Source organism: Desmodus rotundus, chromosome 10 (assembly GCF_022682495.2).
Source record: "Desmodus rotundus isolate HL8 chromosome 10, HLdesRot8A.1, whole genome shotgun sequence".
Lineage (NCBI taxonomy): Eukaryota > Metazoa > Chordata > Mammalia > Chiroptera > Phyllostomidae > Desmodus > Desmodus rotundus.
Window position 1 is genome coordinate 4,242,829 of NC_071396.1, and position 23,911 is coordinate 4,266,739.

The 23,911-nt window shown below is 42.6% G+C and overlaps 1 protein-coding gene across 2 annotated transcripts; it reads right to left on the bottom strand.

The window, feature by feature from the left end:
• Positions 1 to 4: 4 nt before the first annotated feature.
• On the bottom strand, positions 5 to 23,322 carry RGS13 (regulator of G protein signaling 13). 2 transcript variants are annotated; one of them, XM_024576168.3, is made up of 7 exons: positions 23,181 to 23,322; positions 21,792 to 21,860; positions 21,221 to 21,261; positions 17,121 to 17,189; positions 13,967 to 14,028; positions 2,062 to 2,228; positions 5 to 986 (listed from the first exon to the last, which is right to left on the bottom strand). In XM_024576168.3, exons 4-7 carry the CDS (start codon positions 17,183 to 17,185, stop codon positions 801 to 803), a joined length of 480 nt encoding a protein of 159 aa, XP_024431936.1. In that variant the 5' UTR covers positions 17,186 to 17,189; positions 21,221 to 21,261; positions 21,792 to 21,860; positions 23,181 to 23,322; the 3' UTR covers positions 5 to 800. The 2 variants fall into 2 exon arrangements, with proteins under 2 accessions (XP_024431936.1, XP_045040459.1); XM_045184524.2 differs by having other exon boundaries at positions 2,062 to 2,282.
• Between the last annotated feature and the right edge of the window lie 589 nt (positions 23,323 to 23,911).

Below are 23,911 nucleotides of genomic sequence, written 5' to 3' on the forward strand. Positions count from 1 at the left end.
AAAGGTGACTTTATTGTGTCTTAAAAATACACATTCATAAGTTTTTAATTTATATTTGGGTTTATTGATTATTAGGACCATAATGAATTCACATTGTAAGGAAAAAATATCTCAAAGTATAGGAACCACATCTTCTAACCTTACATTGATAAAAGTATAGAACTAAATGAAGAAATGAATACATTTTAATAGCTTAGAATCATCAGAAATTGTTCACAGGTTGAAGATAAATGCAACATAGAAATTCAGTCATGCACATAGTAGTAGGAAAATTTTACAGGCAAAACATTTCTCAAGAACCCATCTTTTTGATACCGCTCATGATATGACACCATTGATTGTACCGTGGGTACTAAGTTTGTCTGCTAATTAACATTGGTATGAGCGCCCTGTAGATTACGTTCATGCCAGAGACACAACTCACATAACTATAACGTCTAAAGGACTGAGCTGCACATTGTGACACTGAATTTCATCAGCACGAAGCATCCATTAGGTGCCCACTGCAGGGACAGCGTTGTAGCACTGGGGTCAGGGAGGAAGACCCTCCTCTCTCGTACGAGTCAGCTGAGCCCTGCGTCCCTGAGCCACAGGTTGTGTTCTTTCTGGGACCACAGTTCTAGGGTCCATGCCCTTTGGGGTCTGTTTCCCTTGGGGAACTAGAACCCAATTTATGGTTTGATTCCTTGTACTTTATTCCTACTCTATTCTTCATTTTGTGAGTGTTCTTTTTTAAAAATTAAAACGAGAAAGCCAATACTTTCCATATACCATCTTCACTGTAAGCTTCTGAGTGGTCGTCAGGAATTGTTGCTGGACTGCACAGCCTTCACAAGTTTCTGGTACATTTCTGACTTTAAAAACCTGGGATATGAGTCTCTCTCCATGTGCATGTACACTATTCTTTGGGCCTCTTCGAAACACGTTTCTGTGGGTTCGTGAATATTCCTAAAGATGGTTTCTCTTGTCGAACTGTCAATGTTAATCTGAAAAGTAAAATCACATCAGTAGGCAGAATGGAAGACAACAACATAATGGAAAGTTTAATTTAGCCCCCGGGTCCTTTTCAGTGGAGTGGGGTTATTTTGCTTGCAGTTGTATGGGCATCTAAAAAGACTCAGGAGATAAACTCTCTGCTTCTTCAAAAGTAAACATCCACCTCCACATCCCAGATAAAAATAACGGGAGTCCCAAGGCCCAGCAACCTGCAGAAAGCATTGCTTACTTAGGAGGTTGCAAGCAGTTTCTTAGTGGAGCCTACAAACAAGGAAGTTTACAGGATGGAGGTCTTTTCTAAGGAGAAAAGGGAAGTTGATGCTATTTTAAACTTGATCTTCCTTAACAGTCATCAGTGGTGACTTAACTGAATATGCCCCCAAATGGGAAGAAGGTGAAGAGCCCTGGAGAAACAGAGAAGTGGTCACTTCAGCAAAACAAGTATTTTCCAGGCAAGAGTTTTGAGGAACCAATCAATAAGGCAGGGATCTTCTAGGCGACAGGAATCTCAAGTACCACCCTCTACCCTTATCCCCTGGACAGGAATGCTCATTCGTCCTCCTCCCTGCACCTGGAGGAGCCCCAGTGTATCTGTTTCACTCATGACCCCATTTTCTTCAGGCGTTTTTAAATGATCGCCAATGATATCAATGTGAACATCTGCCGGTTTTGCTGGTTTTCAACTCCGGTAAGCCGGGAGCGCTGGTGTGGAGGCACAGCCTTTGCCCAGCACTGCTATTTGTGGTACCAGTAGTTCCTTCCAGCAAAGCCAATTCTCCTTTCTAAATAACTTTTCTAGGAATTAAAGTCATTTAAGAGGGGGAGGCTTTGGAGCTACATGAACCTCACTTTGAATCCTAACTTTCCTGCTTCATTGCTGTGTCCCACTGGACAGGTTAGTTAACGAAGTCTCAGCTCTCCAGGGTTCTTAGCTGTGAAATAAGGTGAACGATACTGACTTTCTGGAGCTACAGGAGACACTGGCCGTGAAGTGCCCGGCACGTGTGTGCGCCTGACAGACGTGGGCGCCCTGGTTTCCATTTGCTACCACTGTTGGGCAGTTACCTCTCGAGGGGACTGTGGCTGGATGTAAATCTTATACAGCTTCTTTGCCTGAGAAATTCTGCTCCATCGTGAGGCAATTTTCTTATAGGTCTCACAGGCCATCCAGAATTTAATATTCTCATCACTGTGCTCCATTTTTAGGTATGCTGCATAGACTACCGGACCATCTAAAAGTAATGGAGAAGTCACTTTGTTTCCATGGGTCAAAATCATGAAAAACTCTGAAAAACACATAATGCAGTTTAAATGTGAAGTATAAATCAGAGCTCCCAAATTATTTAACAAGTGACTACTATATAATGTCACACACACACCACGTCACAGTCAACTCTCTCCACCTGGGTTTTGACAGTGCCAGTCAGCGGTGTGGTCACCCCTCATTCCTTTACTCTGAGTCACTGAGAGAAAAGCATCCATTAGGGTGTGTGGGTCTAGGATAGGAGAGGATGCAAGGACCCAGAAACAGGACTTACTTTCAGATCAGTAGATAGAAGCCTGATCATGAACCCGACGTGAAAAATCTCAGACCTCAGACTAAGGGAGGGTAAGAGCAAGGTTGAAAGGAAAATAACCCATCCACATAGAGGTGATTAATCGATCAGTTTGTGCAGCCTGTGGTGGTTCTCAGTATCCAATGAGAGCCAGAGAACGTAGACAGATGAAAAATTAAACTTCAGGTTTATGGCTTATTAGGAAATGGAGGACCAGGGAAAGAATGGAATTGGAAAGGGGGTGTTGAAAACCACCTCAGAATCTAGAACAGGGCAGTGGGTGTATGTGACAGAACCATGACAATGACACTTGATGCCAGAGCTGAGCATCCTCATCTCTGGTCTAAAGCAGCCTTTCTGGAGAGGGCAGATGAGGGCAGCTGTGAGAGCAAGGCCATTCCAATGGAGGCGCTATTTTTGTAGGTGCTAGAGACTGAAGAAGAGGGTGAAGTGAGCTCAGACCAATGTAACACATTAGTAGAACCTTTGGGAGGAGCAAGTGTTCTCAAGAACACCCTGAGACAAATAGTCTACTTCCTTTGGTGATGAGGTCATCTGGAATCCCTGATAAACAGAATTGCTGAACAATGACTCAATGTAACTTTGATTGATAGCAATAAAAATGTGTGTATAGGCACATTGGAAAGGTGGCTGAGCATAGATTCTGATGAAGAATGTCTTGATTTAGTATCATTGACTGAGGGAAGAAATAATGGTAATCAGATGGAATGGCAATGGTGAGTAAACTCTTATTATCATAGTTCTTAACGTAAGACATTGGTTTCCTAGCACTAGACTCCGTGGCTTCTGCTGGCTCTGTTAGTAGTGATAGAACAGTAAAGACAACAATTAAGGTATTTTGCATCCAAGAGAAAAGCTCAAATTGAGGCAGATCCCTTCAAAGGAGGCATTAGGGTTGGGGAATGCTGGCAATCTACAAGAAGTGTTCCATCCTGGGAACACCCCAAATTAGAGCAGGGCTTGTCATTTTACCTGTGACACTGGGTGGCAGGTGGTTCAAAAGCACCATCACTTGAGTTGAGAGGACAGACATGGTGGGGTTAGATTATGTATAAAAATGTAACCTCTAAAATAAAATGGGGTCGATATTTCTACCCAGTGGGGAGGATGTATGTTAACCTGAGTTTCCAGCAAGAAGTTACTTTTCAAGCCAAAGTGACTGCGGGCTGTCTTGCATCAGCCCAGGCCCAGAGAGCCAAGGTGGGAGGGCCCAGAAGGAGCAGGTGGTTCTCCAAGTGGAGAGGCAGCTGGATAGGTGGGCAGACCATTTCCAGATTCACAAGTAAAGCTGGAAGTGAATGATTTGCCCTGTTTATAGGAAGAAGCAGAGTTCTGTTTAAGAAAATAAAAAGCAATTTGATATATTTTGTACTCAGAGGAATTTTGACTGAGTGCTTCATCGAGAATAGAAAATAAGGACCCTAACATAAGGAAAGGAGCTATTAAACAGGAAAAAAAATGAGACACCAGATAAAATCTACAGGCCCTGGAAAGAGACTTAACCACGAGGCTACTTGGATGGTTTGAGTGGATGAGTGGGTGGGCGTAGGGAGATGATTTGGAAATCAATGACATGGTATTCTAAATTTGTGTTTATATTCATGTTCAACTTGATTGTATAGGAAAAGGTTTAGAGATTTTCACTCCAGAAGCTGCCTGCCAGTTTCCGGGATGCTAATCTCGTGTGCTATTGTATCATAACCTCATGAAAGCTGACCTGGGCCGCTGGGACCTGTCTGGTATTTCAGATATGGTTCTGGTGTGCAGAATGAGTGCTCACACGATTGGTATGTTCTACAGAACTCTGTCTTCATTAGACTGATGTTTATACGTAAGCCAAGTTAGCAGCTGAAAATGCATATGGACAAAAGTGTTCCCGGAATCTGAGTAATTATTGAAATCAGAACTGAATGGCTCAGTCTAGACTTTCTACTGACTCACACAAGTGAGTTACAAGGTAGAAAATAAAAGCCTTTTTCAAACTAAGCAGTGGTGCTCATTCTGACGTTTTCAGTGGGACTCCTTCCCGAGCATCATACTCAAGTCACAGTGGTTCTGCTGGAGCAGAGTGAGTGGGATGGACAGCAGAGCTGGCCACGAAATTGAGAAGATGGAAGGGATAGGTTTACGTCATACGCAGTGGATGCCTTTTCTTTGAAAATGAGTGTGGTGCCTTGGGGAGTCTCTTGTATGTTCCTTTTAAACATCACTGAAATTAACGTTTCTATGACACATGCCGGCATCTTGGTACCGGAGGAAAGTGTGACATCGCTCTTGGCTGAGTCAGAACACGGCCCCGCCTGTTATTTGGAGCTGCTAGGCAGCCACGTTCACCCCATCTTTCAACCCGAAAGGTGGGCTGTGCCTCAGTCTTCCATCAGAAATGCATCTAAACCAACTAAAACCTGTTTTGTTTTCCCTCTGTGCTGCTGGGACAATCGATTCTGTAATTCTACCTTCCCCTCTATGAAGGTTTAAAGTGAATTTTCTGTTTTATTGAAATCTCTGGTGTGGCTGCTATGGCATTAATCCTTTCTGGTTTTTCTCCTAACTCTCTTTTCTCTAGTTCAATGTAGCTTAAAGTACTATGGGTTGCTTTTAAATACAGAAAACTTCTAATAAAAAAACCATTATTAACAATTTCTAATATTTAATTTATTCTATTAATCCTTTGTCCACCTTTAACTGTCTACTTACTAGTATTAATTTATCTATACAAACACAGATGCACAGACAAATCACCTTATTGGCATTATACTGTGAAAGCAATTCTTATCACTCTTGCATACTTAATATCATGCAGTAGAAAGGAAACACTTTTTCCTTGTACTTTTAAAGTCTCTTGTAGGGCTCAACTCTAAATTACGTAGCTAACCTACTATTATTGACTATTTAGGTTGTTTCCCCTTTTTATGGTACAGATTATTCTACATTGAATGTTTTGGTTTATAAATCTTTTCATCTCTAATTATTTCCTTAGGATGAATTTAAAGGAGCGGAAAGCTAGATTGGCAATGTCATATTTTTGGAGACTCTTGGTACCTACTGTAAAATTGCTTCCAGAATGATCTCGTTATTTTTATTATGGTTTTGAAGTGTCTACTCACTCCATCCTTTTTAATCTGTATTTTTAAGATAGTAATGCTTAAACATTTTTCTTCCTTACTGACCTTTTCTTTCTGTGAATTTCAAATCTTTAGTTCATTTTTCTTTTGCATTGTTAGTGTTTTCTTGAATTTTCAGATCTCTCTATGTACACAAGACTCTATCTGTTATATTTATAACATTATCTTCTGTTCTTTTTTTACATGTTACTTTTTGTATATGACTTTTGAGAAATATTTGTAAACTGTCTAATCTGGAAAACACGTCAATGCATCTATCTTACTCTGCTTTTCATCTTCTCTGCACTTTTATTAGACAAAAATCTCTAAAACAAAAATCTGATCAGGACCCTTATTTATAACCCTTGAACCTTTTCTCATCGCCCTAGTGGTGAAAGCTGGACCTCTTGGCAAGTGGCTGCAGAGCCCATAGGATACAGGGCTGTCCACTTAGTCCCTTGTCGCCCCTGAACACAGTCTTTGCTGACGCCTTCCTATTGCTGGCCGTGCAGCATGTTACCCCCACAGTGCTGCAGCTGAGTTCCTTCTGTGTGGCAGGCTTTACATCCTGATCTGAGACTCAGCTTAGGTTTCTCCATTTCTGGGAAAATTTCTCTGAATCAGCCACATTCCGGTCAGTTGACAAAGAGCACCCAGTACATTCTTACTTTAATGATGTCTCCCTGTCTTTCACAGTCTGCTCCATTTATCGGTTCACTCTGTCCCTGTCCCCACCTGCACACCCTTGGAGGGTCAGGACGGCACGTGCTTCACCTCCAGGTGCCCGGTGCCCGCGTCCTGTCTGATGGACAGAACAGCAGGGACTGAATAAACAAACACCTGCCAGCCCCGGTTTGGGGTCCCTCATGCTTCTGCACTATACAGGGACGCCCATGGGTTTTGAAAAGCGAAGCTGAGTTACTCAGCTTGCAGGAAGCAGCAACGAGCAGAGGATCATACTTGGCATGTTGTTCTGTTTTGGTTTCCTGAGAACAAGACAAAAAATGCCCTAATTGAACAGTGATGTCTCTTAAAGGCCAGGTTTTGCTGTTTTGTTTCATTCCCTGCAATGCGACAAAGGGCACGAGAAATTAATGGACACAAAGGTGCCAAGTGAGAAGAGCTGAGGCACAGCTGGAGGGAATGTGAGGGCTGGGGAGGGGACCATGGCAACGGCAGTGAGGAGCGGAGGTCAGGACAGTCACGGCCGGAAGCTGCCAATCCATGCAGAGCAGCCCAGACCCTCTCCCGGAGGAAGAGAGCTGAGGGGCGGCTTAGCCTCTGCATCAGGTGCACAGAGGGGGGCGGGCACAGCATCTCCCAGTGCCTTCCGGTATCTACTCTGTGCCACAAGAAGGAGGAAGGCCCCTGGGCTAGCAGAGGGTGGCTCCTCAGCATGGACAGCCTTCAGCAATAGGGTAACCCTACACTCTTCAACCTGGCGTTTCCACTGTGCTCTGCAGGCGACTGTGATGACTGAGAAGGGGAGGGAAGGACACAGGACATCCAGGGATGATTTTGGCCAAAATGAAAAGATGGGTATCAAGTCTGTGTGATTCAGAACACTCGTGTATCTGGAGTGGCTTACTACATGTCTGCTGTGCGTCTGCACTGGAGCACATGGAACAGGCCGTAGGAAAACACGCAGCTGTGCTTTGTCACCAGACGGCATCCTCGCAGAGCTGGAATGGGCACTCAACGCCCCCCAGTCACCCTGCTGTCCTTCCTGATCATCCAGCTCTCCGAATCTTCAGGAACTGTTTGCATCTCTTCCCTCTTTAAGAGGCCGACACAGACTCCACTCAGCTCTCTGCTGATGCCCTTGCCTCAGACTTTGCTCATTCAATCAGGTGGAGATTCCCTGCTTTCCCTCCATCAAAGTAACCCAACTTTCGTCCACTGGCACCTGAAACCTGCCCTTCCTAACTTTCCTCCCAAGAAGGAAGGACCCCTGTTCCTCTCTGGGCAGCCAGACAGTTCTTTTTTGACTCCCTCCTAATTTTTCTTCCTCTGTTGTGTTGCTCTTAAGATTGTCCCTGTTCTCACCATAGCCTGTGGCTTAGTTGGTTAGAGTGTCATCCTCATACACCAAGGTCACAGGTTTGATCCCCAGTTAGGGCACAAGGGCACAAACAAGAATCAACCAATGAATGCATAGAGAAGTGGAACAACAAATCTATGTCTTCCTCTTATCCCCTTCCTCTTCCTCTAAAATCAGTAAAGGAAACATGGAAAAATACTGCCCCCACTCTCCTGTATATCACCAGTTTCTTCCTCTCTAATGATTGCCATCATCTACCAATATGTGGCCATATTTCGCAATAAAACCATAACAGCTATGACTCTGTCCTCCCAATACTGACCACATATTCCCATCCAGTCGATACTCCTTCCTCTCTGACCTTCACAGCAAAATTCAGTTAAATCACACCCTAGCCTGCCTGCCTTGCTTCCTCTTGTCCTGTCCACCTCCACAGTGGCCCTGAGGCTATTCCTGTCGAGGCACCGTTGACTTCCGTGTGGCCAAATCCATCACCACAGCCCTTTCTTCACCTAACCTGACTTCTTAGCAGCTTGGACACAGTTCACAGCTCCCTTCCTGAAAGGATCTCTTTACCTTCATGGTCATCCACTGTTTGGGTCACCTGTAACTTGCCTGGTACCTTTTTCTGTCTCCTTTGCTGACTATCCCTCTTCTCTGAATTTGGAAATACAAGTGTGCACCTGTTTTTCTCTGCTCCCCTCACTCAGAACTCTCCCTCCTAGTGACCTCAGAGCCCCTGGCTGTATTAGGGTCCATAGGCTAACCACTCCTAGCTTTGTCTTCTCCACTGAGTCTAGTCTTGTCTGGTTCATTGCAACAGGCTTCTCACTGGCCTCTGCTTTTATTCTTCAGAACTAGAGGGGTCCTGTGAAAGCACATTGACTCTTGTTACTGAATTCCATGGTTGTGCACATCACCTAGAAGACCCTAAGCTCCTGGCAGGTTAACTACTGTTGGTTATTTGAAGAGACTAACCTTACTCATATCTTAGGGCTTTTTGAACTCGCCTTTCCTCTGCTTGGGCCTCTGTCCCTAGGTCCCAGCATGGCTGTGTCTCAGCTCAAATTTTGTCGCTTCTGAGCATTCTCTAATCATCCAGTTGTCCTCTTAACATCTGCCTATCTTTGTCCTATTGCCTGGCTTGTTTCAAAGTACTTACCACTTTCTGGAATCAATTGATTAGTGAATTCGTTTGTTTGGCTGTCTTCTCTTCCCTCTAGAGGGAGCACATGAGCTGAGCACAGTGACCTTGGCCTGGTTCGCCCCAGTGTCCCAGTGCTGGGGAGGTCTTCTAGACAGGGCAGGACTGAATGAGTCATCCAAGGGCATGCGCTACTAATCTTCTTGTTTATATTAAACATCCTTTGCTCAAATATCAGTGGGCAGCTTCTCTTCTCATCTTTTGAGGATTGGCCAATAAATAGATGTATGGGCCTTCTGTATTTTTATACTGACATCATAGATTTGGATTTTGATTATTTTTCAGTCTTGATATTCCCAGTATGAAGAACCTTTGGGTTTCAGGGGACTGTTGGTCCCCTTGTCATTTCAAATGCATGGCTCTTACCTTTTCTAGTTCTAACAGGTTTAGCCATCTCAAATATCCACAGGACTTCCCCCCCCCCCATTTTTCCTCGTGGTGGATGCCTGATACTTTGAAGACATTTTGGGGTGCTGTGCTGTGTTTTGGGTCACCATCATTCCAGGAAAGATAGTTAGGAATTCTCATGTATTTTTATGAAGAGGTGACTAATAGCTCAGGCAATTTTTTTCCTGATTCATTAATAACTTACTATGACTTTTATGTCCATTTGAAAATGATTGAATTCTTTCCTGAAAACTTTGATATTTGGAAACTTGGAGTACTTCCTATCATTGTGGACTTGAAAATTTTGCAGGGTAATTTCTGCTGAATTCATTGTAGGGATTCTTTTTAATGAGATCAGTTTTTAACACCAAATCCTAAGGAACTATACACTCTGTTTCTTCATTGAAAGGGGCACTCATTCATCTTTGCTGTGCTTACTTCATCTCCAGCAGCTTCCTATCTTTAAAATACCACCAGTCAGACTTCCTTATTTTACAGAGATGTGAATCAGTAGGCCCCAGCTTACAAACGGCCTTTGGTGAGACTCTTCCACAAAGCCTGCTATCATCTCTCCCCATCTCTCTGCACCCCTTGGCTCACACACACACGCTCTGTGCTGTGAGCTCTGCTGCTTCCATCTCCCTTCTGTGTAGTTTTCTTGAACTGCTCGTGGTGCATGTGTACTGGATCTGTCCTTGATTACGAAGGCCTTCAGGAGAGCCCTTGCACTAGCTTTGGGGCACACCCCCTTCCATTCCCCCATAGGGTCAGTTTCCCTGCATCGTGCGCAGTAAGAATTCAGTGAACGCCTCACTGTTCAGAGAGGACACTTCACAAAGCCTCAGCTAACACTCAGGGCATGTCTTGTTCTTTGGACAACCTGTACAGCCCTCTGATTCTCAGCCTTTTACACCTGGCACTTCGTAAGCGTGTGTTTATGACAGTCGCAAGCCAAACTTTGGGCATATTCTAAATCCTCATCTTTTATGAGCCACCCTAGCAGGATCTTACACATAATTTTATGTCAAAAAAGGGTGTGTATGTGTTTTTCTTTCTATGTCTAGAGCTTTCTTCTACTTGTCCAATGTAACAATAGACTCTTCAAGGGAAAGGTGTCTCTTTATAAAACCATTTTTATTCTGGAAGCAAAAATGTATGTATTAAAAAAACAACAACAAAAAATACTGCCTGTGAGTCAGTTACACAGACTTTGGTGAAATTTTTTGTCCAAGGCTATTATTTTAAATAAGTATATCTTTGTCTTTGGTGTTTCTAGAAGTTGCTTCCATCACCATTTCTTCTTTGCCCAAATGGACCAAATCTCTCCTAGATTTTCAGTTTTGAAGATCCATTTTTTTCTATTACTTTATGTGCCACATGAGCACAGGGGATTTCTTTTTCTCTGCCATAGTGCCGGCACCTCAGACATGCTTAGTGATTGTCGAATATCTATTGAGCACAGGCACATGCTGCTCTTAAAAAAATCAGTTTGTCAATGATGCATCAACACGTAACATCTAGAGTGCATCTAGGTTGCTGGCACAGTTAATTTCTAGCTGGCACACGTCAGTTAATTTGTCTGTGCTTCTGTCCTTACACTGATGATTTCTTGGATCCCCTTTTCCCGGGAGGAAGTCAAGTTGAACTGGGTTGTGACGACTGCTCCTTAATGGTTTCTAAGCCAGTTCCTGTTCATCTGTGGAGACCAAGTCTAATAGGTTTCATGCCCATGTGGGTTTCCAAACCACATGTTTTTAGAAAGTCTTTTAGTTTGTGTGGAAACAGGCATCTACATAGCTTACTTCGAGGATGCGTTATGCTGGTGTGTTTGGTTAACGTAAACACATTTTATTCTCTGGCACATTTAATGTTTGTATTCTTAGTTTTCTCTTTCTGATTGGGTGGTCCACAGAATAAATTGTTACCATCACCTTTTTATTACGTGATTATTGAATTTTCACATCGATGTCACTGTAAGTCAATTTCTGGTAAGGGGCTTACCTTGTTTTTGCTGGATTTTATAAAGAGCACTATACCTTTCTGTTCTCATCTTTTTTGTGGACTTTGCTTATTCTTATGACACTAGGTCTCTAAGTTGCAAATTCTAGGTAGGCTCCCCCTTGAGATCATTACCAAGTAATGACCTTTGTTCACATTGTTTATGAGACCTCCAAGACCAGCACAGAAACTCTTACGTAATCTGCCTTGGTGTTTTGATCTTTTCTTACTAATATTTGCCTTGCAGTTATTCGTTGGACATTTATTGACTGCCATTATGGACAAAGCACACTGTTAGTCTTGGGAGGGAAGGATGACAGGGGAGCGAGGGGCGATTGTGCTCTTAGGAAGTTCACTACAGAGTGAGAAAGTGGCTCTGGAAAATACCCAATACACAAAAGAGCTGTAGTTAGAAGCAGAATAAATAAGGACACCCACAAAGGAGAAGACAGAGAAAAAATGTTTCCAAGAGGTTTCATGGAAAAGGTAGACACTGAATTTTACCTTCCAGGATGGGCAGAGTAGATAGAGGAGACACAGAGAGGACTTCACACAAAACCTGGAGTGGGAGAGTCGTAGATGCGGAGCATGGGGCAGTGGTCACCTGGGCCGTAGGGCAAGCATCACACGGAAGGGCAGAGCTGGGGCTCAACTTCAGAGAGTGCACTGATTTAAGGGAGCTCTCTGTGCTAGTGATGGAGAAAACATGACAGATTCTGACAACTGGTTATTACAACACAGTATAAAACAACCTGTGACCCTGAGGCCATGCAGGGAGATATGGGGGGACAGATGTTGGCCTCACCCCAAAGCTCATGGATATTCAAAGTCCTGCAGACCAGGTTGGAGAGTTTGGACTTTCTGGTGGGCAGCAGAGAAAAAGGAATGATGGAGATAAGGACTTCATTACTAATAAAAATAATGAATCATCATTTATGTGCATAGTATGTGTCAGGCTTAGAGCTAGGGGTTTTAAATCTAACCTGCACAATGCTGAAAAGGGAGGTTATGCTATTCCCACTTTACAGGTGGAGAATATGAAACTCTAAGAGGGAAATTAATGTGGTGGCGTTTCAAGACAACGATTACAGGGTGTTGGGACTGGAATCCAAATTACTAGTGGAGGATCCATCGGTATAGCTGACTGAGCATATACTTTCGTCTCTTCCTCTTATTCCAAAGTCCTAAATTAGCCCCAAGATAAGTTTTAAAAAAATCACAGTCATGCTGGCAAGCTGGATCACAAACTGGAAGGAAGTCAGGACTGAGGGTGGCAAAGAAAGAAGCCATGGTCTCAAATGCTATTGGAAAGGCGCGCCACAGAAGGGGGCACACAGTTAGTGAGCCGAGCTTTGAGGCCTGCGTGCCAGCACTAGGAGGGACTGTGCAGCAACTGCCAGCTTGGGAGGGTGACGGAGGTGTTTCAGGAGGAGCAGCCACACCGCTGCCACTGTCCTTGGGGCCAGGCAGTGAGAGCAGTCCCCAGACCAGGAGGGGCCACGGAGAGCGGATAATGTCCCAGGAACACGGCAACCCCCAGGGGGAACAGGAAGAACCTTATCCTGAATCTCCGTCCTGACATCCCACTAATGAAACTGCCAAGCAGCACAGCCAACCCCTGCCACACTCCATGGAGGCCAACAGAAGAAATGTGTGCAGAGAAGCTAGCGGGGAGCCTCAAACAAAAGAGACCTATAGGCAGAAACTGGCAAACATTTGATGGGGACAAACTCATTGGGAAAAAAAGTGCCACATTCAGCAAATGAGAATTTTCTTCAAGTACCCATTGCATTTTTTTTTTCTGTACCCATCTCTGGGTATTGATCTCTTTATACAACCTCCCAATTTCTGGCCCCAAACACGACTGCCTGCCCACAAGGAGGCGCACACCCCTTTGTACTTCTTGCATCAAGCCCACAACTTCATTGACCTCATATCCGCTGCTGTCATCTTGCATTTAGGCCATCTGAATGTTGATACTTGTATGCAGCTAAGGCTCACGTGAAGGAGACACTGACCAAGTCAGAAGTGAACTTTGAGGAGTTTTAAAACATCAAGACTCCAATTTATTCTTTCTTTTGAAGGCACTAAGAAAAGCAAATTGTTGCCCTGGCTGGTGTGGCTCAGTGGACTGAGTGCTGGCCTGTGAACCAAAGGGTCAACTGTTCAAATCCCAATCAGGGCACATGTCTGGGTTGCTGGCCAGGTCCCCAGTAGGGGGGTGTGTGGGAGGCAACCACAGATTGATGTTTCTCTCCCTCTCTTTCTCCCACCCTTCCCCTCTGTCTAAAAATAAATACATAAAATATTTTTTAAAAAGAAAAGCAAATTGTTAATTTAAAAAGTAATCTAACTTTAGCTGACTACACTAAGGCAGTATATTTCAGTACATGTTACTAGTTAAGCATATTTTCCAAGGGCTTTTACACATAGACTTGTGAAGAATAAATAGTCACAGTGACTAATCTTGTTTTAATTAACACCAAAGACAATCATGGCGGCTGGCACGACAAACTATTTTCAGGTTTTCCTTTTTTAGCCGTGGCAGTTGCCACTTCGCAGGCAGTGAGAAGAGGGCCCACCGTCACCACCCAGGGCCCCCCTTCCCCGAAGCATGAGACTGAGAGCGAGTCAAAGGTGACACACCCGGCATACTCACGTTTTGTGGACATGAGCTTTTCAAACGACTGGGCCCACGTGAGCACTTCCTCCAGAGTAAGGCTTTGAAGAGAAACAAGAGGGCTCGTTGTACCGAAAGAGCCTCCAGCTTTTTCTGAACTGAGTGAAAATACACTGTCTTGAAAATAACACCAAAATACAACCACACTGCGCTTGTGTGAGGTTTGGGATGGACATTTACCTCCTGTGACCTTTTGCATTTTATTTTTACTTCGTAAATGCTTAAAATTATAAAAGTATTATAAACTTGAAAATATTATCAAATACATTTTAAAACAATAATTATAGCCCTGTAATCTCCCTGTTCCCAAGTTACCACTATCAATATTTTGATTTCTTTGTTTTTAGTCTTTGTGTTGTGTGCGTGTTTTTATCCCAGAAGTAAGTTTTATCACACTCTGCTTGTGTATTTGTGTGTGTATACTTTTTTTGGTGTGTGTGTACAGGCACACACACATACTCTTACGATGAACTTTTAGGTCTTCACAATTGTCTTAAAAACCATTTATAGTGTTGTAGCTTATAGTTATAATTTGTAACCATTGATATTCCCTGACTATAAGAGTATTCTACAAGGGGTGGTGTCATAGTTTACATAGTTATTCTCAATGAGCATTTTGATGATTTCTCATTTTTCACCATTAAAACCTGACGTGGTCCATGGTTAGAGCAATTCCTTAGGAGATCTTGTTTTAATTAACACCAAAGACAATCAAAGTGGGTCAAAAGATGCTCATGTTTAAGGGTCTCAGCGCAAATTGCAATTTGCTTTTAAAGCATTAAGCATCGCATGCGGCAGCACATTTGCCCACTTCTCTGGTAGAACCTTAGAGTTTATCCACAAACCCTATTTGCGTGCATTCATATAATAAAGTTCTGTCTTACGTATGGGTATTTTCGGTCTATTATTTGCTATGTTTTTTACATATTGAGGGTTTTAACTTTATTACTGTGAATGAAGTGTCCAATACTATTTGACCTAAACAGTATTTTTTTTTTAAAAAAAGCATTTATCATTTAGAAAATGTCCGTGAAGAGTCCTGACTCTGAGGCTTTTATTTCTGTTCATTTGGGTGGGCTTTAGGGACGATTCAGCAATGCTTACATGGAAATCATCTTTCTTTCTCTCTTTTGACATACTTAGTGTGTTCATTGCCATTCAGTTTATGGTACATTCTTCAGTTCCCTCTTTTCAGTAACTGCCTGTCTGAGAGGCAGCTGCGGATGCAAACTGCCCCTGCCCCGGCGGATTCTGGAAGAGCTCGCCCAGTCACCGGTGCTGAACTGACAGCCGGCGGCATTAGTAGGTACCTGACATAATGGAAGAAGACTCGGTAAAGAGGCTGAAGTGTAACCTAGAACACACACAAAAAACAGCGGCAGTCCTAAAAAGGTCAAATATGTTTTGTTTTCTGAAAATGCAGACGGCTCTTGCCAGTTTTAGATGGACTGTTTGCATCAGCGCCGAGGCTTAACAGTGTACTGCTGAGGATGACTTTCCAAAAACATTTCCGTGAAATGGGGCCTGACTCACTGTTCTCTTCTCTTATGAGAACTGGAGAGACTGCAGCCTTAAAGCAGCCTTTCCAGCCCAGCGACGTGGGGCAGTGCTCGCGAGGCGCGCTGCTTCTCTCTCCACTCCACCCGTTTCCGGCATCTAGGGAGAATACAAGCTGTGGCACTGAGGTGCCGTTGCTCTCCTGGGTTGGCTCCCAGCCTGGTGTCGCTAGTAGTCGGAGGGAGAATGTGCGCACCTCTAAGATTCGTGACATTTATGGAGAGAGAAAGTGCAGTGATTATGGTTGGGGATAAAGTTGTGATATTTATACTTTTTTTTTGGTTTAACCCCATTTTTGCTTGTAATTATTTCTTAGTATTTCACAAAGTTTTACATTTTCCCATGGCTGTCCAGGTGCCCTAATTGGAATTTTCCACCTTTACCCCTTCACCCCACCCCGATTTTTAAATAGGAGTTCTCCGCTGTTGTAGGCAGCAGGAACCAAGCAGACAGGGGAACATTCTCAGATGTTGTGACGGAAATAGGAATAGAGTAGAATCTGACAGTCCTGGCCGTGCTTAATTGTTTGGGTCTTGCTGAATATCTCCCAGCCTCAGTTTTATTGTCTGCAATGGGGATAACAATATCTATCTCCGAAAGATACCATGAAAATTAAACTAGGTCCTGAATGTAAAGCATGGGTCAAATGACTGTTACCCAGCCACACGCCATGAATGTGAATCCTTGCTCCTCTGCCTTCCCTTCCCCTGGTGCTACACACGGTGGGCTGCAGGACAATGTGGGAATGCTGCCGGGGTTGCTAGGCAGGAGTCCTCAGCAGAAGGCGGGGAAGGTGACCCCCAACCAGCTGTCTGCTTTTCCTCCTTGACCGCGACTGTTGGTGCGGTGGCCACACCTGGTCATTGAATGTGCCGAGCTTTGAGGCTCACTGCTCCTCCTCCCACACACAGCACCTTGCAAGCATTTGGGAGCATTCAGCTACTTCAGGGCATGCTCTGACATAGGCAGGGAGGCATGGTTGGAACTAAGGTCTGCACATGGGCTGGGGTAGATACAGTCACCCCAGTAGGGACACTCAACCCAGAGCTTTTCTGAGCTGAGCAGGTCCAACTCAATGGCTTATTACCCTTCTCAGGCATCACGCTTGCCATTTTGACTCGGCCACTGTTCCCCCAAGTGGCTCCAGTGTCCAACAGACTTGGGAGCTTGGTAAGCACTGGGTTTCACCCCGTCTCCACCCCATCTGACCTTTACCTACTGGGGGTGAAGATTTCTTCCACTTTGCAGGTGGTGGGTCTGGACCAGGATTTGGGATCGAAGAATCTCATTTTAAGATAGACCATATAAAACTTTTAAGATACAAACCTAAGAATGTTTATTACTAGACTCGCTAAAAACATTGAACTTGCCGAATTCTCAAGTGTAAACCATGAATAATGAAAATGAAACCTTAGTGTAATAAATGATCGCTCTTCGGGGGGGGGGAGCACTCATGTGTGAATACTCATTTTACTTTCTGAACAAAATGTAGGAAGATACCGTGGAAAACACAGACTCCTGTGTACCCTGAAGCGACATGCTCTGTGATAGTGGGTGGGGTTGCGGTGCTACTTACTGTGCAGGGCGCCTTTCAGATGCCTCTCTGCACATCTTGCAAATCCAGCAAGTCCGCCCGCTCATTTTTCTGAAGAAACACAGCATGCACTTGGTATAATTGAGTGATTTAAAATAATTATAGGCTAGAGTCAATTTCTAAAGAGCACACAGAGTTCTAAAACTTGAAGGTGATGAAATACAATCAGCGGTGTGGGGGTTGAGACCTCACCTCATAAATATTTTATGGCAATGTAGGTGCTTAGAGTTGTGACTTTAGAACCCATTCGGCCCACCTGTTCATCAAGTGGTGACATTTAGAAAATACAACTCTCTGCAAAATGTCTTCCCATGTAGGGCCATGACAATGAGTATGTCAACTCCCAAGATTTCTCTTTTTGAATAATTCTTGTTTTTAAAAAGAAGAAGAATATGCCTCTTTGTAATTAGCCAAATACAATAGTACATAGCCAAATGAAAAATAAGCCTCTTAATGGTGAATTCTCAGAGGGTGCTGCCTACCTGTTCCCCCCATCATGGGCTGTGTGACTCTGCCTTTAACATTCAGCTAGAATTACTCAGTCCAGGCTTTATGTAGCAAGGAGGCTCATTTTTAACTCAGAACTTCGAGAGAATGACTTATAGGCTTGTTAAGAATAATTAAATCCACACTTGATAATGAGAGCTGGAAATATTTTGCTAAACATATATTCACACTTATATATAATGAATTATTAAGGATAAACAGTGAGTTTTTAGTATCAGTCTTTACTGATTTATTGAAACATCTGTTGAACACTTGTTAAGTGGCAAGTCCTGGCTGCCAGTTCTTCCCATTTTCAGTAAGAAGCAGTTGTAATTCATATGAGGGGGGACTGTGAGCACACAGAGGAAGAGAACTGAACCAGACTTGGGGTAATTAGAGAAGGCACCCCAGTAAAGTAACCGCTGAGTGGAGGGAAGAGTGCGGTTCACACAAACCTCGGGAGGCAATAAGTCATGTCCAAGTTGAGGAAATGACAAAAATGCAGCTACCACATGAATGTAGAGTACAGCAGGGAGAGAGCTCAGAGACAAGGCTGGTGCTAGCATTGGCCCAGTGATTGTGTTCTGCATGTTCGCTGCAGTGAGGAGGTGGGGCAAGAGAGAGTTGTAAGGAGGGACCGAAGCCGGCATGTTAGGGCACACTCACCATCCATGTCATAGGAAGGAGCTGGGAATGTGTCAAAGGTTTTAAAATATGGACTAGACATGGTAACGGCTGAAATGGTTCTCTGAGGAGAGTGGATTGGCTTTTGGAATTAGGGGGACGTGTTAGGAGCTGACTGCAGGAGTCCAGGAGTTCCTGTTCCTGAAGTCTGCAGTGTAGGGGACACTTCTGAGCTTGGCAGATGGTGGCCATGGACAGAGATTGATGACATTGAAGAGAGTGAAAATCTTAGCGTTTCAGGTCCCTGAGAAATAAGGTGGAGCTGGATTTCAGAATGTGGGGGCTAGGACACTGGACAGGTGTAAGCACAGGAAGAGTCACCATTTCCTTGTAACTGGAGGGGGTGGGGGCATTGTAGGTGCAGCTCTAAGCATCTTTGCAGGTTTGGGGATAAGAACTTATGGACATTGTGGATGCGTGGACTTCATTTTCTGTGTGGGCCTCTGCAGTAAGGGGGGCCAAGGGACAAGGTAGTTAAAATATACCTGCAGGAAGGCATAAAATTAGGACTCTTGTGATTGTAAATATAGATTCAAGCCAGCTTAAGCAAAAGGGAGAGTTTATTTTAAGGACATGTTTGTGTGTGTGGTGAGGTTCTAGATGGCCTTCAACATTGAACTCTACCCTGTTGGTAGTAATAATTCATCGAGGTCTTTAAATAACAGTGTGATGAAAAGAAGAGCCCTTTGCTAGAAAGATGCAGATGACTGAAGATGATTAACAGTGAAGCAATTGAGACTAAGAAAACTGTTCCGTTGATTGGCTGTCCACAACTGATCTTGTGTATAATTGGGCCCCAAGCTACGTGACTGCAGTTCAACTTTTAAGATTCCTCATCTTTGTGATCGCCTCCAAGTTGCATGTTACCCAACGGCTGTCTGCTTATCTTCTAAGTCAGAGGATGGTTAAGAACTTCCTTTTTCATGTCTTTTCTGTCACTATATCTAGTCGTCCCCATCTTCTCTTGGGTCTTGACTTCTCCCCTACTACTTCCACCTGTAATGATGGTTTTTATATTTCACTGTCTCCTCACTGATCTGCTAGAGCTACATGTGCACATTGGTGATTTCTGTAACTAAAATTCAGGTCTGTTTACCAAGTTACTGTATTTTCTTGTATAACTTTAATGCAATTGTTTAACAGAGGCAGCACAGTCCTTGTGTGCAGCACCCACTGGGGTCAGAAGCACAGCAAAGGCAATTTCCAGGTGGACCAGGGTTTAGGGGGTCCCTGCAGCTCCTGAGAGGTGACGGAGTATATTAAAATACCTCTGGGCTTTGCAGCCAAGCAGACATGTGCCTGAGTTCAGGCTCTTAGTTTTGTGATCTCGGGCATAGTAATTAAAAGTTGCTGATTCTCAATTTCCTTCTCTCCAAAGTGGAACTGTAAAAGTTAGAAAAGTACACGCAAAACTTTCCAATGCAGTTAACCTGCTGTTCATTCAGCTTTGTGTGCTCTGTCACTCAGGAAACATTTCCTGAGCTTTTTCGTATGTACAGGAACCACGCCTTGTCAGATCGCATTCCTTCCTCTTTCTAAATTTCAGCTCAGCCCTAGTACCCTTTCCCTGTCAAGCTCATTCATTCTTCCACTTGTGGACCTCCTCCCTGCTATCCTTATTTTCATTTTTGTCACTGTGTTCTTGTATTTCTGTTGTTCACGTATTCTGTTAGTCACTGAAGTTTGAGCTTTAGAATCAGGTAAAGGGGTTCTGACACTTTGGGGTGCGGGTATCATACTGAGGGGATGGAACCCCAAGAAAGGCTTCGTTTGCTCAGAAGAGCTCAGGCATGTTTGAGAGCTAAAGTGCAAAGGTGTTGAGTGGACAGCCCAGCCAGCCCCACCCCCTTATGTACGATTACGCAGGGTGTCCCCTCTACAGAGACGCCTGGTCTGGAGGAGAGAAGATGCTTGGATTCACCCGCACTCCCCTTGCCAAGCGATAGGCCTCTGGGTGGGGCTTCACCCAGGGAAAGGCCACCTTCCTGAATTCCAGCAAAGGCTTGGTGTAGACCAAGTGCTGTAGGGTTTAGGGCTAGGAGCCCTGAGCTTGTCTGTGTAACTGACTCAGAAGGAGGTTCTCTGGCCCAAGTAGCTCATTGGCAGAGTGACATTGGAAAAGAGGTGTGATATAAATATATGTAATATAAAAAACTCATATTATTTATATTTCTGACTTATCTACTCTTACTAAACTATAAATTCCCTGTGTTGTATTCAAATGCTGCTTGACAACTATATATATATAAGTAGTTTATATGTTGTCTAGTATTCTAGGTCAAATGTTAACAGATTTGTTAAATTATGGAATTCCAGTAGAATATGGTGACATACGAGCATCAATGATTAAATTAAAAAAATTAGTGGCAGAACTATGTGCAAGGTGTAGGAGGCTTGGACTAAAGAGACCACAAAGCAGTCTTGTTTTACGAAGTTCTCTGGTGTTCTAGTCCATTAAGAAAGGGGCCTTGTTGGGTGCACTTAGAGGCTGGAGTTCTGCTCCGTGTACCATCAGGTACCTGAGGCCCTGCTGCCCGTCTTCTAAGGCTTCTGGGACTCAGTGTCCAGGTGCCTGCTAGCGCTTCCCTCTCTGACCACTCCTGGACTCACTCTCCTATGCATACCCCCTTTGCTCGGGTATCACAGAGCATGGCGCATGTTTCCCTCATGCCTTCTATGTGAAGCAAGAGCAGTTCACAAACGTTAACCCAGCTTCTGGTAATAAAACACACCGGCCCCCTGCATTTATCACCTCTTCCAACCAAAGCACTGCTGAAGTATGGTAAAGGAATATACCAGGATTAAACATGAAGTGGAAAAAAAAGGATTAAATATGGATAGAAAAATCAGTTTGAACTATTTCAAACTGATTTTGGAAAGCAAATGAAGGAATAGAAATCAAAGTCACATACCTCTAATTTGAGAAGAGAAGAGGTAGGCTTTGGAATTTCATCTGAAAAAATGAAGAAAATGTAATTCATAGTCTGAGGACAGAGAATTTTCCAAATAACTAGTGTTTTAAAAAGAACGGTATGCAATCCTACATTCAACAATATTTGTCATGAAGAGTACACCTGTTTAATAATACCAAAATGCAGAGGGCAGAGTGAAATACTTCCACACTTAAGTAACGTTAGGGTTTACTTAAGTACTTTTACAAGAACTTGTACTTTTTACAAATTCGCTCAAAAAGAGTGAATTCTAAATTCGTTTTATTGTATAGTTCTTCAGGATTAGAATTTGATTAAAATATTCCATTGATGAATTCAAATTTATTTGGTTTATAGTTAACTGAAATTAAGATAATCTTCAGTTAAATTATTGCCTTGGAATTAGAGCACATGTGGTCATTCACTAGTAAAAATACAAATTACCCTAAAATATTCCATAGGACTGCAATTCTATTTTGGCAAAAAGAGTTCCCTGTCAGAGGATGACCTGAACTGATATGATATAGGATAGATTTAAATTGGAGAAACTTACCAAGCTTCAATCATTAATAATCATTTTTTCTCATGTTTGTGGTATGAGATGTGGAAAAATACCATTGATCTAAAAATAAAAGAATGAAAAAAAAACAAACAAAAACAAAAATTTTATTGTGTGCTTCCTGGAGAATGCACATTTGTCAGAGATTTCTATAAATACCCTGCCTTACATTTTAAGTAAACAGTTTATTCACTTTGTAAGGATTGGATTATGGTTATCCCTATTTTTGATTTGTTAATTTCTGATCTAGAATTATATTTTTTGGATTGATGTTAGTAAAAATTTTTATGCTTTTAATTTGTATTCTCATTGCTTATTTTTAAAATATTTTTGTTTACTTAATGTTAACACTATTCATTAATTCTCCTATCATTTTTATTTTTCAACATTGTCTTGGTAAAACTAATGTGCACTTTTATAATTTAAGTGTATTTATTACCAGTTTAGGTCTCCATAATGATTTATTTCTCAGTGTTTTCTCCTGATTATTTTAAAGAAAGCATGCATTTCATCTATAGAATCTCATTCTTGGTGGTTATAAATGCATTAGTGATGGATTGAGCTGAATATGTACCATGCCAGAAAATAAATTCAAGTTTCCTCTAGCATTTAAATGAAGACTTTCTCAAAACCATATGAAAAGATAAATGAATTTTCTTAAATTGAGCCTTTTCACACATTTAAAACTTTTTACTGTCTGGTAGACAATTGGTTAATAATCCTTTCTATTTAATACATAGCATCTGTATTTAAGTGTGTTTCTTTATATTATGATGTAGCATGTCACATAAAATTTAGAAAAACCTGGAGCAATTTACATTTTTGTGAGGTTTCATTTGCTGTAGCACAAAAAATTCTTGCCTTTTAAAAAGCAAGTAATTTGTGTGTAGTACTTAGGCAGGACATTAAGAAAGGAAGAAATTCTGTAAAATCAAGATGAACAATGCTTCATATAAACCTTACAACCTGAGATCAGTACAATTAATTAAATAATGGTACTAAGTACTTCGTAAATGCATGGTTTTCGAAACCATCAAGTCTGATTTCATACCTTTATCTGAACACACACACAAACTCCATAAAATGAGAGACCACACATTCTCCACTCGAAACTATAACACGCCTTTCCTGCCCCATGTACAACCCCATTTATGTATGTGTGCCTCTAAGTTTGTTTTCTTTTTTCTTTTCTTTCTTTATTTTTTTATTTTTAGATATAGGAAGGCTAGGCCTGACCAGCATCTGGGTTTTCTAGTTTATTTTCCTTAGAAGAAACCTGCTGACATTTCTAGCAGCCTGCCGTTGAAGTAAAATTCCATTAGTCGTTTATACCAAGCTAATATCATTGTACTCATCAACTATGTTAGAGGATCTCATACTTACAAACATATCATGTAGAGCGGTCCACCATGCCAATTTTTATTTCCTCTCTGTAGGATCCTTTTGCAGTCAGGTCTGAAATTTCATGAGGCACCCAGCATTTTGTTTTTCCTGGCATGAAAGAACTTAACTGCCTCTGTGATGACCTTTGAGGGCACTCTGGTTTCTGAATGAATGTCCTGTTTTTGTGCCCGTATCTATGCAAAGAGAGGTTTTGTTGAATATGGAAAGTAGTGCTGAGGACTCCATGCACCGCTGATAAAGAGGTTTATCTGACAGCATCAGCCCCTCTGAGGGGTCCTGTGATCGGAAGCAGTAGCTCCATGAATTCTCCAATACAATAATAGTTAAAGTTTTCCCCCCAAATAATTCATTTTTCTAGTTTCAGAAAATGTTTAATTTAAAGCAAAGTCGCCCTTTGAAAACAGGCCGAGAACTGAATACTAGGCTGTCACTGCAAACTCTTGCTATCGAATTATTGAGAACTGTTCAAATCAGTCTGTCAATTTACTAAGACAAGTAAGGCCTTGTAACAGCTGAAAGATCTAAAGAGGTCTCTTTTCTAGTTCCTTCACTGGTCTTCAGGCGGGCATTTTCTGAACTCTCCAGTACTCTCCAGTTTCTTCATATACCTGTCAAAATCTGGACTGAATGCAGCATTTCAGACGAGGGCTAATGAATGCCGAGCATGATGAGATTGTTAATGTCCTTTGCCTGTGTGGTGTCTGTGTGTG

What these genes read in the sequence shown, in the direction of transcription:
- RGS13 (XM_045184524.2), bottom strand. Translation starts at nt 17,185, where the DNA reads ATGAGCGGGCGGACTTGCTGGATTTGCAAGATGTGCAGAGAGGCATCT. An exon ending in TCTGAAAGGCGCCCTGCACA is followed by an intron (nt 14,029 to 17,120) that starts GTAAGTAGCACC and finishes TTCTCTTCAAAG; the next exon opens with CCTTACTCTGGAGGAAGTGC. An exon ending in AAAGCTCATGTCCACAAAAC is followed by an intron (nt 2,283 to 13,966) that starts GTGAGTATGCCG and finishes TGTGTTTTTCAG; the next exon opens with AGTTTTTCATGATTTTGACC.